Consider the following 15,056-nt stretch of genomic DNA (forward strand, 5'->3'; position numbering starts at 1 on the left):
TTGCCGAAGACGACAGTCCAACCAAAAATAATGATTAAAAAACGCCTTGTACAATATTTTCGCGTAGACACATGCCAGCCTCATAAATCTAACACACAATTACGACAAATCGGGCAAGTTAGGCTCTTCTTCAACCAAGTGTTCATGCAGTTGGAATGGAACGTATGATTGCATGAGGGAAAAACTTGACACAATTGATTGGTCTCAAAAACCTCCATGCAAATAACACAATCTTTACAGTAAATTTTAATTTCTTGGCTTCCATAAGCTATAGCTGGTGGCATTTTGCTCTCCAAAACTTGTTCCCTTTCTCGCTGCTGCCTCTCGTCTCTTCTTTCCTCCAATGCCTCAACAATCGAGTCCAAAATTTCCAAAACCCTTAAATTATGAAGGAGGGTTGCTTGATAAAATGTAGCTTGGTCGTCCCATTCCGAACCGTTGTTTAGTTGAAAAAATCGTTGTTGATCCCCGGCTTCAGTATCAGGGTTACTACTCCTCTCGTAAAAGGGCGTCCTGACGAACTCGCAGATGACATAAAAGAGGGCGATGACAATCAACGTAAGTATGATGGAGAATGCTATGATGCAGACATATACAAAAATCATCGTGCTGATGAAAGAAAGAAGAGAAAAAACAGAAGGTGGGATGACAAGCTTAAGGGCTTCAAACGTGTTCATGGTGACGACGAAAGAGAATGCTAACGTTTGCTCGATCAATGATCAATGAAGGCTTGGGAATCCGACATTGCTTTGCTTGGTATTTGTCTATGAAGTTGTTGAACGGCAAAACTGTTAGACCCCTATTCGAGATTTTGCGGTTTAAACAATCTTTTTGAAGATCTATAGTTGATAACTCAGTTAGTTTTCTCTTTGCTACAGGTATAGACGTTGGAGATCGTTAAATTCGTTGTTCGGGTACAATTAATTTCTGTGTTTTTTTTTTTTTTTTTTTTTTTTGAGAAAGTACAATATTCTATTAATTAGAATGTAACCGTACAACACTTGAAGATAGGGTGCATACAATGAGCCTCGATAAAAACTTTGTCCGGGCTTTCAACCCGGTTCAAGGGAAAAAGAGCGTCACACACCGCTAAATTAAGTAACAATATTATCCTCTAAAAACAAATCAAAAACTACATCCGGAGGTTCTTCAAACCATAAAACTTGAGTGTTCAACGATAAACCCAATCTCGCTAGCCGATGAGCAACTTTATTTGTCTCTCGGCGCCCAAATGTAGCCTTCCAAGTCGTAAAGGACTCTAACATATGCCTTGCATCCTGCAAAATAATTACTCTAATTTTTTTCTTTATATAATACTAATTAAACTGCTTTAGCATGTCAAAATTCAATTTACTCGTGTTAGAAATGCATATTAATTTACTTGTGTTAGAAACTATTGGGCCCTTTATGTAAAGGGATTCTCATTTTTTGAAAAAAAATGAGAACTAGGTGTGGGGCCAACTTTACATCGAATTTCAATAATCCGAACCGTCTATTTTGTAAGTTTCAATTCATAGATCATCCTTGCAAAATTTCAATTCAATCCGAAACAATTTGCCTATTTAATTATCAAGATCAAATTTTATTGTTTCTTATATAACAAAGTACTTGTTCATTTCTTTGAACCCAATTAGATGTCTTAAATATTTCCGATTTGGCTAATATTTTGTAAGGATAATCTATGAGGTACAACTTGAAAAAGAGATGGTTCGGATCGTTAAAGTTCAATGTGGTGTGTACCCCACAACTAATCCCCATTTTTATAAAAAAAAAAAATGAGAATTCCTTTCCTTAAAGACTTTCTAGAAACTACTATAAATAAAAGCACAATTAGGTGAGAAAATACATCTCAGAATTCTCTCTACTCCATGCTGCGCCCTCTTATCCATCTTTATATAACTCTCCAGTTAAATATGACTATGACACTACTTACTATTTAGTTATGTTACCGTACTTATAATTTGGAAAAGTATTGGTATCCGATATCTACATCCCATGATACTCTCCGATATGTATCGGATACTTCAAATGGGATGCCATTTACTTTTTGGTTATGTAGACTATTGGATACTGGTGAACGATGAAAAAATATTTTTGAAATTTATTGTATTGCGGTATCATATAGTATTTTCTTCAATAACAAATACATAGAAAATAGCTGAATAGGGAAAAGAATACTGGATTATTTCTCTCATAAGTCAATAACTCATAATATTGTTTTTAAGTAAATCCTCAAATAAATGAGATCATTCAATTGCTTGGATTGAAGTGCTAACAATTCGATTCATGTAAGGCATTTAACATATATTATGATACAATTGTTGATTGAATTTGCATGGTAAATTTAGGTGTTTTATGTTTGTATTGCTATTGTGAATTTGTCTTGTGTGTTTCTTAATTGATCTTGAGATTTAGTTTTAAAGTTTGTGTTAGTTTTAATAATAAATTTGCTTATTGGCAGGTGATTTCACACACGATTTTTAGCTTTTTAGACACTTCTTTTTATTTTTGGCCATCAAATTGGATAAATAAAACGAATATAACGAACAAGATTAAATATAAGTGTCTAAGAGGCCAAAAATGATGTGTGTTTATCATTTCCCTTGTACAATGTCTAAAACAAAAATTAGTATTTTTTTTAACAAATATTAATACTTTCTTAAAAGATTATATTAAAGAGGGGACCATTTAAAATTTTCGCACAAGACCCCTAAATTCGGATAGATGACCATGACATTTCCAAGAAGGACCCCTTATATCTTATTCATTGTGTTAACTTTTATGTAAGAATTAGGGGTGCAACTTGGATAGAAATATCTGACTCTAATTGATTTTGAGCCGAAAAGTTTCAAAATATTGCATCCTATTCAAACTTGAAACTGAAATTTTGATTTTGAAAATATTATATATGAATTTGACTATATTTGAATATTTCGAATCTAATTAAAAATTCTTAAACTTGCCTAACTCTATTATTATATAAGGAAAACTAATGAAAATGGCTTGAAAACTTTGAGTTTTTGTGACATCCCACATCGCCCAGGGGGTGATCCTTAAATGTATATTCCCATCCCTACTTAGCACGAGGCCTTTTGGGAGCTCACTGGCTTCGGGTTCCGTAGGAACTCCGAAGTTAAGCGAGAAGGGGGCTAGAGCAATCCCATGATGAGTGACCCACTGGGAAGTTGCTCGTGAGTTCCCAAAAACAAAACCGTGAGGGAATGGTAAGCCCAAAGCGGACAATATCGTGCTACGGTGGTGGAGCGGGCCCGGGAAGTGGTCCCGGCCCGGGCCGGGATGTGACAGTTTTAATGATAAGGACAAAATAAAGAGTAAAGTGAATAGTACCAGGTTTGATTTTTTAGTGTAAAAATGTGGTTTTTCGTTAAAGTGAACAATACCGTGAATTTTTCGTTAAAACTCCCTATATTATATAACCTAATTATGTACTCATCAATTTTTATATGTTCATTTTTTTTGTTATACAATATAGATTCTATTTTCTCAATTACAGCTCCCATAAATATATTATATACAAAAATGAAAACTTAAAAAAAAAAATATATATATATATATACACACGTGCGCACGCACACACATGTAGAGAGAGTCATGAATATGAGATACTTTTGATCTTGGGATAGTGTGTATAGATGAAGTTATACTACTCCCATAATTTGTAAATTTTGAAATTAATTCAATTCTAAAAAATTTGATTTTGGCATGCATTTATGAAATTTCAATTTTCAAAACTTTTTAGATTGGAGTTGGAAACATGTATTTTTGAACCAATTCGACAGAAGATCAAAATTAGTGTGAAGTGAACTAAAAACTCAGTCAGCGTATACGTCAGTTGGACGAGTTCTCACAAACATCGATAAAAAAAGTTTTTTTTTAGTGAAATTAATGTAAAAGAACAAAAGGTGTTACCTTTACAATTTATTTTTTATACAAATAATATGGGAATGAGATAAAATATGTACACCCTTTTCAAAGCTGAGAAACTAATCAAGCATAATCAGGGAGGATCGAGCATAATCAAACTCAAACGCACTTAGCGCATCACTTCTAGGGGAGAGACTTACGCGAAAACAAACACTATCATCATTTAGCGTCCTAAATAATCACGTGCCGTTACATATTAAAAAAATTTCACTTATCAATGCGTGACAGATTTAAGATGTCCAGGTTCAATGTCTCCATTTCATATAAGTCATGAGATGCAACCAAACATCGTTTGAGACCAAAGTTCTGGAAGACGTTAGATGCTAGTTCGGCGGCGGACTCATCAGGCCTAGCGCCTAGGCGAGCCTTGACAGGTTTAAGTTAATTTATTATTTATTGTGTAAGTAAGTGCTTGTTTATACTTCAAAAAAATACATAATTGTATTAGGATACATAAATTGAAAAATAGAATGACATATAAATTATAAAGTATGATAGCATATTGAAAACATGAGGGATTCGTTAAACTATTCTACAAGCTATACAATTTATTAAAAAAATGTAAAATGAAAGTTATATGTCTTATGTCTAAATGAAAGTTGCAATCTAGGTGAGCGCCTAGGCGGGTCTATACGGGCTAAGTGGATGTCTAAGCAGGTGTAGGCACCATTTCTTAATTTTCAAACGCTTAGAAATTAATCGGAATGGTGGCTAACTGTCTAGCGCCTAGGTAGTGCTAGGCAAGGATTTTTAGCACAATGTTGAGGCACAAAAACTCCTTGAAAATTCATATTCAAAGCCTCGCATGTGATTGAAGCACTAATCACACCCCGGAAGAAAACAAGCCTCAATTCCTCAACAATGTGTGATCTCCACCGTGGTACTAAAGTGGCATTGAAACTTTGAAACTTTGCTCGAACCACCAAAAATCTGTTACTAACAACCATCCAGTCCGTCCACTTGACTTCGCCCGAGAACCAAGCCCCATGGTAATTTACTTTGTCAAATCTATATGGCCACGACGTTGCCAATATTGGAAAGAGAACGGTGCTCTCCACCATGGTAGGCTCTTGCCGAAGACGACAGTCCAACCAAAAATAATGATTAAACGCCTTGTACAATATTTTCGCGTAGACCCATGCATGCCTCATAAATCCAACACACAATTACGACAAATCGGGCAAGTTAGGCTCTTCTTCAACCAAGTGTTCATGCAGTTGGAGTGGAACGTATGATTGCATGAGGGAAAAACTTGACACAATTGATCGGTCTCAAAATCTTCCATGCAAATAACACAATCTTTGCAATTAATTTTAATTTCTTGGCTTCCATAAGCTATAGCTGGTGGCATTTTGCTCTCCATAACTTGTTCCCTTTCTCGCTGCTGCCTCTCGTCTCTTCTCTCCTCCAAAACATCAACAATCGAGTCCAAAATTTCCAAAACCCTGAAATTATGCAGGAGGGTTGCTTGATAAAATGTAGCTTGGTCATTCCATTCTGAACTGTTGTCTGGTCGAAACAGTCGTTGTTGATCCCCGGCTTCAGTATCAGGGTTACTACTCCTCTCATAAGAGGGCGTCTGGATGAACTCGCAGATGACGTAAAAGAGGGCGATGACAATCAACGTAAGTATGATGGAGAATGCTATGATGCAGACGTATACAAAAATTATCGTGCTGATGAAAGAAAGAAGAGAAAAAACTGGAGGTGGGATGACAAGCTTAAGGGCTTCAAACATGTTCATGGTGACGAAGAATGAGAATGCTAACGTTATGATCAACGAAGGCTTGGGAATCCGACATGGATGCGCATGCTTTGCTTGGTATTTGTCTATGAAGAAGTTGTTGAACGGAAAAACTGTTAGACCCATATTCGAGATTTTTGCCGTTCAAATTAACAAACTTTTTCAAGAAGATCTAGAGGTTGATGACATAAATATGAAAATCTGGTTCTACGCTTTCCTGGAGTGGTTTCATTGTTTTATCCTTGTTACATGTATAGACGTTGGAGTCTTGGAGATCGTTAAATTTGTTGTTCGGGTAGAGTTTTTTTTTTTTTTTTTTTTTGGAGTTCTTAGGTACGGTTAATTTCTAGGGAGTTTTAACAAAACACTCCTGGTACTGTTCACTTTTAACGAAAAACCATATTTTTACATTTCCATGGTACTATATATTCACTACATCTTTATTTATCAACTTTCATTAAAACTAAAATTTTTTTGAACTTTTCGATAATTTTCCTTAATTTCTATGTTAATTACCAGACATAAAAAAAAGCCGTTTTGGGACCTTATTTTATTTTATTGAAAGGTGGTATTCTAAAATACTAAATAAGTTATGAGGAGGACGATGCAAACTTGAGTTTAGAAACTTTACAATTCTATTTACCCCAAATTGGTAGGATTAGGCCTCGATCTCTAGCTAGATGATGATAAGGATAAAGAACGGTCATGATCCACTTACTATTAACCAAATTTTGCCAGAACATTATAATCGGAACCATCAATTCTCTTTATTATTATAAAAATGATCTTTAGATGATGACCAAGAGAAAAAATATATTCAATTATGATGTTGGGACAATAAAAGTTCGTTAATCGTAAGGAAAAGGGGGATTCAAATATGGAACCCTGAGTGCAAGAGCATATACTCTTAACCAACTGAGCTACAATCTTAAATATAAAGGAAAACTAATGAAAAAATCCTGAAAACTTTGAATTTTAATAATAAGGACAAAATAAAGGGTAAAATGAATAGTACCAGGATTGACCTTTTAGTGTAAAAATATGATTTTTCGTTAAAGTAAACAGTACACATACTGATTTAGTATAACATGCTTGCACATGTAATTATTCTATAATTTTCTTTTCTTCACATAATATTAGTTAAACTGGTTTATCATGCGAAAATTCAATTTACTCGTGTTAGAAACTAACACACCATGCATATAAGCATATTAATTAATTGTGTTAACGTTCTTAAAGAATACCATAATCCTAAAATTGAAAATAAATAAATAAATATGTTTTATCTTGATTGGTTCTATCATCGGGATTTTTTTTTTTTTTTGTGATAAAAATCTTACACATGTCTTATTGTTCATGCGGTAAGATTAGTGGTGCAGTCAGAATTTTATAATAATGGAGTCATGATAAATAAACTTTCCACAAAATAAAAAAAAATAAAAAAATAAAAAAAGAAAACCCTTAATGAATTAACCTGCTTATAGTTATAAGTATAAAAACATGTACCACTTAGTACTATAGTCTAGTTTATTCCTCTTTACTTATAAGTGAGATGTCTTAGGTTTGAATCTCGTTAATGACTAGTTCGCAACCAATTTGTTTCCCTACCTTTATTATAAATCTATCGTTGTACTAAAAAAAATATAAATACATGTGATCAGTAGCTATGAGTCTTAGAAGAATATCAAAAGGCTCACATAATATATCTTACGAGAGATTTTTCAGTGTGATCGGCATATGGGATGGTACAACACGTGTCACTATACAAATGGTGAGATGTTTGTGTTAAAAAATTAATAACTTAAAAATAAAATTTCACACCACTTACAATACTCAATTATTAGTTTTATTCAATCAATTGAAAAGAAACCTAAAACCCCATCATTAATACTACATTTAATAATGATTGTATGAAATCTTAGATTTAACAATAAGATAGTTGTCTGAAACAATTAATGAGAGACGTAATTAAGTGAATTCTATAATATTCTAGTTTGCAAGTGAAGGATGAACATATGTAGTGCATAAAGTGGTCAAGCAAAGACCAACCCACATGAATGAGGAAGTAAAATTTGTATCGCCGCTTAGTAATACGGTCTAGTGGTATTCCTTTTCACTTGTAAGTGAGAGGTCTTAGGTTCCATTTTTGTCAAAGATGAATTTGAACCATATTATTGTTGAAATCCTACATCGGCTAGAGAAATAATGAAAGAAGAGTTTAAATATCTTAATCCCACTCCGACTAATATCAAAGCCTTTTGTGATAAAACCTCACACCTGAGGGACTATCCAGGTGGTAATTAATAAGTTAGAGTCAATATCAGTGTTGTTGGAAGTGGGCATTTGGCCCGTCTCCTTAATAATTCTACATGGTATCAGAGTCAGGGAGGGGGCTCGTATTGTCACGTGATGGGTGGGTCCCCTTGACCCCGCGCGATGATGGTGAGTCCCTTGGCTTCACGTGTAGGGTGAGTCCTTTTGGCTCCACATGGTTGCCGATGTGTGGATCTCCCACATGTGACCCACTATTTGGGTCCCACGTAAAGGGGCGTGTTGAAATCTCACATCTGCTATAGAAATAAAGAAATAAGAGTTTAAATATCTTAATCCCACTCTAACTAATACCGAGGTATTTTGTGATAAAACCTCACATCCGAGTGACTGTGCAAGTGGTAATTAACAAGTTGGGGATAATATCGGTGTTGTTGGAAGTGGGCCTTTAGCCCGTCTCTCCGATAATTCTACAATTATTACTAGCCTATAATAAGGCATAGTTCACTCCTCCACACCTTAATCTAGATAATACCATTGTTTCATAAAATAAAATTAAAGAAAATTGTACCTCCAGTCTAAATGATAAAGCAAAATTCCAATTGAATGGTATGCAAAATATCTAGCACCGCTCCAACTACACCATCAAATTTATTCTTTTTTGAACAAATTATAAAGTTAAGACAAAAAATACGAGGAACATTGGGTTATTGGAGTTGTGAGCACCATTGCCCTTAGTGTAGCTTTGCTACTGGCTTAAGATGCAAGTTGACCGATATTATAAGTATAATTAGTAATAAATCGCTTGCCTATCTTTATGAAATCTTGACCTAATATTAGAGGGGGTTGTTTGATTTGGCTTGTAACGAGCCCTATAATCCATGAGCCTCAACCTCTAGTTATCCTCCTCAAGGATATAATAACTTAGGAAGTAAAATATAATCCTTAAATTTTTTTCCATTTTCATAATATGATGTCATGGTCGACATTTTGCGAGGCTTGGCATGACATTGGCATGCTATGGTCGACATTTTGCAAGGGTTTGCATGCCATGATGGACATTTTGCGAGGCATGGCATGTCAAGCCTCATGTCATGGTCGACATTTTGCTAAGCTTGGCATGACAAATGTCATGCCATGATGGACATTTTGCGAGGATTGGCATTCCATGGTAGAAAATTTGGCATGACATTGGCATGCCATGATCGATATTTTGTGAGTCTTGGCTTGTCATTGGCATGTCAAAGACAAATCATGACACGCATTGTGCTGACACTTTGCGAGTCTTGGCATGTCGCGACATACATTTTCCCGACATGACAAAGTCCAAGTCTCGACATGAGTTGGAAAAAGACATGCGGAGCTAGAAAATTTTTCTTGGGTGGGCTAGCTAAAATTATTAGCATGTAATTATATGATATTTCTTTTACCTACATAAAATTATATAATAATCTACATAAAGTAAGAACATGAAGTACTAATCCAAATGAGTTTATTAATTACTTTCCAACTAATTTTTACACAAATAAAACATGCATACAAAAAACTGAAAAAGCAATAGAAAGAGAATAAATATTATCACTTTTGTTGATAACAAGTACCCAAAAGAAAAAATAAGGTTAGGGGATACCAATTCAAGTTGTGCCATAGATATCTGTAATGGAATTGAAATCTTTTGTTATTATCAGAATTGATATTGTCGTTGAGCCCTTTTTTATTAGTTACAAATACAAGAACCATGAAACATGGATTATTCCCAAAAATCTTTAACCTTAATAGACAAATTCAAGGACTAAAAAAAATAAAAAAAATTAACCTAACAATTGAATCAAGAAATAAGTTAAATGAAGAGATGAAGAACATACTTGGTGTTGAATTTCATTAGAATAATTTGATGGTGATTCATAGTTTTTCTTTTCTTGGGAAAGCAACGCAGCTTTGTGGAGTAGGGTAGAGGGTTTTTTGTTTGTTTTGAACGAATATGCATGGTAAAAAGCATGGAGAGTAGGAGAGGCCTAATTATGTATTAATTTACCATTTTTACTTTTAGCCTAAAAATAATATATAAGGTAATAAAAGTATTATTTGAAAAAAAAAAGTATTATTTATAAATTAAGAAACACATTAACTATTAGTTTTGATAGGATTTGGGTGGGCTATTATACTTACAATAAGCAACAAATATATAAACTATTATAGCTGCAATTTGTTAAAATCCTCCCTAGGGTATAACCCACTGTAGCCGTGGGTGTAGCTCCGCCAATGATAATATGTACTTTTTTCTTCTTATTCTTCAACACTACCTCTAAATTTTCTACATCTCATATTTTGTATCCAATATATAACATGTAGGTGTTTCCACTTAAGAACGAAGGTTTATAATTTGTTTGGGAAAGTTTTAGTTTAAGAAAGAGTCGTCTCGTGTCGAGGCCTTGGGAATATAATTAATTTAAATTCGTTATATGGTTGCATACCAAGAATCGAATGTATGAACAAAGTTCCATTTAAACCCCAAAATTAGGGTAATTGCTTGGCTTAAAGTGTTTGCTAAAGTGGTTGCAAACTATTAACATGCCTTACAAAGAATGTTGGTAATTACTGGTGTTTGACAGATTCACAACGTACAAATCTCAAAAACTAAAAAAATTAAAAAGAACTAAAAGTATTGGTCATACATCCATAATACAATTTCGACAAACTGGGCAAGTTGGCTTGTTCATCAACCAATGGTCGATGCAATTCGAATGGAACATGTGGTTGCAAAGTGAAAAAATTTGACACGAATCACCATCTGCAAAATCCTCTAAACAAATTGCACATGCAGTACACCTTGATGAACTCGTTGATCTTATTTCACAGCTTCCATAATTCAGTAATGGTGGCAGTTTCTTCAAAGCCCTAAGCCTCGGCCCTCTTCCTTCATCGAAATCCGGCATGACTCTCGTCATCACTCCCAGCCTCTGCGTATTTTGCACTATAGCTATCCGAAAGGGACTCGAATCGAGAATGTCAATTTGAGGCCCGTAAATGATGTCTCCCCCCTCAAGATCATGTTCTGGGATGACTCCTAGGAGCCAGGCAAGGGTCACATTGAGAATGTGGTTGCAAATCAAGAACAACAAGGTGACGATTGAGATGCATGCAATGATCTTAGCTGGAAGCTCTGGAGGATCGGGTTCCGAAACGAAGGCTTCACAAAAGATGTTGTACACGAGGACCATTCGTTGTGTGAACAAACTTTGATTGTCCATTGGGAGGTCATGTGGGGAAGCCATCGGAAAAGTTTGAACTCACGTTTTGTGTGTAGGGGTAGATCCTTTCCGTCACTGAAGCTACATCCGTCGCCTCACGAGTTCATCAATATTGTGGTTAAACACAATTTTGGAAAATTTGTAGCAGCAAAATATATATGTGGTGCAGCAAAAGGAGTTGCACCAGCATTTGTTTTGGATTCTAATTTTAGAAGAATTGAAGTTAGGCAACTACTTGGAAGCCACTTTATGAAACATTGTTGCACACAACAAACAATGCTCATCTCTTGCAATAACCACCAATCGTACGGTTAGAAGTTAGAGACGTTGTGGTCAAGAATTTTGGGGATGTAGTTAAATTAGGTAATTAATGTTGTTTGATATTCCACACATGTGGACTGGCAAAAAGAATTTGTTTAATTAATGATCATTTTTTTTATTATAGGAAAACTAACGAAAACTTCAATTTTTTTTTAATTTTAATGAAAAATGACAAATAAATTCATGTGTATTGAATAGTATCAGAGAAAGGTAAAAATATGATTTTTCGTTAAAAGTGAATAGTACCGGGAGTGTTTTATTAAAACTCCCTCTTTTTTTTTGGTAATAATATGTGTGGAATGGTTGTGTGTGTTTGCCAAGGTGATGCCCTACTGATCAAGAACTTGTGACGTGCTTAATTTGACTTCAAGTGAATTTCTTATTTGTAATTACTTGCCTTGCATCACAAAACCAAGAGTTGTTTTGAATTATGACATCGTTTTGAAAATTAAACAAGAACATCATGAATAAATTAAGAATCCAATTTTGTATTTAACTTCATGTACATGCCTTTTTTTTGGGGTCGCCACTTAGTACTACGATCTAGTTGTATTCTTCTTCACTTGTATGTGAAAGCTCTTAAATTCGATTTTCGCCAAAAGTGAAATTGAACCACATTATTGCTAGCCCATTGTGAGGCTAAGCAGACTCCCTTTGCCTTAGTGTAGATAATATCGTTTATTAAAAAAAAAATCATTTTTTTGGGCTGGAAATAAAAGTAATTTAGGCTATCTTTAGACAACCTAAGCTCCCTCGAGGAGAGATGTTTATATCTAGAACCCGGGCTATGACAAAGAGAGAGGAGGGTGAGACCAAAGAGTGGAGTTTGGTGAGCCTGAAAATCAGATGCAGTTGAGTAGGCCTAAATTTTTGTCAATGGGTCGTATGATTGAAGTGGTTCGGGCAACGAACGTAAGAATGTCTCCTCTTCAACAACAATTGAGGCCGCCCATCTCGAATGGTTAGTGAGACGACTCTTTTATCTTGAGTGATATATTACTTGATGTCCTATTTCTCGACGAGTACGGAGACGAATTTCCAAGTAGTTTCTAAAAGGGGTCCGAAAAGCTAGACAAAAAGCTATCCCAAAAAATTTAATGCAACTAAAACTATGATTTTTTTATTTTTTATTTTGTTTTACTACAACTAAAACTATGAATTTAGTTGAACTATTTCTTCTGTAAAATTAAAGTAATTTTTTTAATGAACAAACTAGTAAGAAATTTCATTATAACTGTCTATTATTCTAAAGACCGAAAAAATTCACAAAGATATTTCAACTACGCCTGATCACCAATCACCAACATATAATTCATCACCACAGGAATCAATGTTTGACCAACATTCTTTGGTCGCCTTTACAAATTTTCATATTTCCGTTAGCAGAAATCATTGTTTGACCAGCATTCAAACAAGTTAAAAAGTGCAAAACCCTCACAAGTCACAACCCCGAATTCCTGTACCCGCCGTATCCTCCTCTGCAGCATGGAGGAGCCACTGACACAAAGCTTTCTCTACGAAACCTTACCCGCCCTCTCTCTTTCCACCCTCAACCAATCTCCGCCGCCGCCCGATGACCTCGAGCCCTACTCTGTTTTCCGCAACGAAATTACTCTCTCCACTTCCCAATGCGCTTCGGTCGACACCGCCGCCCCCGATTTCTTCTCCCTCGACGTCGCCGCCGACGAACCTGACCCAATTCTTTCCTCCTCGTCTTCTGTCCGCCTAGCGGAGCCATGGACGCCGCTTCACCAATCCGAGCCGACGACGCCGGCTCTTGAAGTCGAACCGAAGCTCGAGAGCGGGTGGTTTCGTGGTCATTGTAATTCAAAAGCCCTATGCTTCAGCTTCATAAAGGTACTTCCTCCACTTTTAACTGCATAGATACGCGCGCGCGCGCGCACATATATATATATATATATATATATATATATATATTTTTTTTTTTTTTTTTTGCTTTTTTCTTTTACTTGTATTTGAATTCAATGTCTTTCTAGGGAAAAAATTGTGTAATTGTAATGTGGTGTGTATGTACAACTTCAAATTTGTGCATCTGTTATGGGTATTGCAGAGATTGCGGATTTTTGTGATTTTCTGTCTCCAACCCCAGAAGAACAATAGTCACGCAGTGCAGCAGTACAACGTGTCTCTGACATAATCAAATATATATTTCCTCGATCCAAGGTACTGTTTTTTTCCTACGTATGGGTGAGTGCGAATGTGCAGGTGTGTGATTTTAAGCACGAACAATTTCATGATATCGTGATGGTGTTCAATGAATGGTCGCTCTCTAGGTTGAAGTTTTTGGATCCTTCAAGACGGGGCTACATCTTCCCGCTAGTGATATCGATGTAAGTATGCTGATCTTTATGGTAATATAAAGTTAGGAACTTAACTTTGAATTCACATTTGAAATTTTGTTACTTTGGTCTATAATGCTTACTAAAGTATCGATTCAAGTAACGCATTTGGTTGATTGATATTGCTTGTAGGTGGTGATTATGGGATCAGGCGTCAAAAGCTGCTGATTTTATTCAGGTTTGTTGCATATTCTAACATCTACTATGTATTTGAAAGAATATTGTAATTTCCATAGATCAGAGCCTGGCCATGTGCCTTTGAACAGTGCCTTTGACCAAAAGCTGCTCGTTTACTGCATTTACGTGCATAACAGGCGCGTGTTGAGCTTGCGATGAGTTACCGTCGCCTGTATGCAGCACATCAAAACGTGTTCTGCAAGGTGAGACTATTTAACCATTTTTGACTTGGTGTAGTGATCCGAGTGTTCGGCTCGAAAATGTAACAGAAACTTAACTTTATGTTGTCAATTGATTTGGTCACATCGTTCTCGATAGAAAGATAAATTTAACGTCGTTACTTCCTTGCCAACATGCTCTCATCTTCGGCACTAATCCGACTAGGTGACACGGGTGTGGTGAAAATTTCTGCTTGTAAATTGGAGCCCAAGTCTTGGACCTTAGACTTGACTCCTAAATTGGAGCCCAAGCGACTCTTTCCATGTCAACTAGTAGAAGAATGGAGGAGCTTGCTATAAAAAATACAGACCAAAATTGCAAGATAAATCTAACTAGCCAAATCATTAGTAACATACTTCATTTTGTCGGTGCGGGACGTTCTTTTTCCATTCAGGTTTTCTTCCTAGGAAGGTTTTTATTGAGGCTTATTGTTGGCACCTTTTTCCTTTGATTGTACGTTGTTCCCTATTAAAATGAATATCGTACTTGATTTCAAGAAAAAACTTCATTTCTCGATAGACATGTCACAAGACCAACTTCAGTGCATAAAACCACTATTAAGATCAAACTCCATATAGAATGATTACCAACTTGAGCATTTAGAATCAAGTGCACAATGAGGAGGGATTTTTCAGTGTGCCTGGAATACAGGGTAGTACATCATGTGTCATTATATAAGTGGTGAGATACTTGAGTTAAAAAATTAACAATTTGAAAGTAAAACTTTCTCCATTTATATAATGACACGTGATGTATCATATGTGTTTC

General features: G+C 35.5%; 1 protein-coding gene across 1 annotated transcript; it reads left to right on the forward strand.

Annotated features, from left to right (window-relative positions):
* The first annotated feature begins 12,966 nt into the window (after positions 1-12,966).
* On the forward strand, positions 12,967-13,766 carry LOC137742826 (uncharacterized). Its single transcript, XM_088680196.1, has 2 exons — positions 12,967-13,389; positions 13,604-13,766. Exons 1-2 carry the CDS (start codon positions 13,018-13,020, stop codon positions 13,688-13,690), a joined length of 459 nt encoding a protein of 152 aa, XP_088536322.1. The 5' UTR covers positions 12,967-13,017; the 3' UTR covers positions 13,691-13,766.
* Positions 13,767-15,056: the final 1,290 nt, after the last annotated feature.

Source organism: Pyrus communis, chromosome 11 (assembly GCF_041283825.1).
Source record: "Pyrus communis isolate YQ-2024b chromosome 11, ASM4128382v1, whole genome shotgun sequence".
NCBI lineage: Eukaryota > Viridiplantae > Streptophyta > Magnoliopsida > Rosales > Rosaceae > Pyrus > Pyrus communis.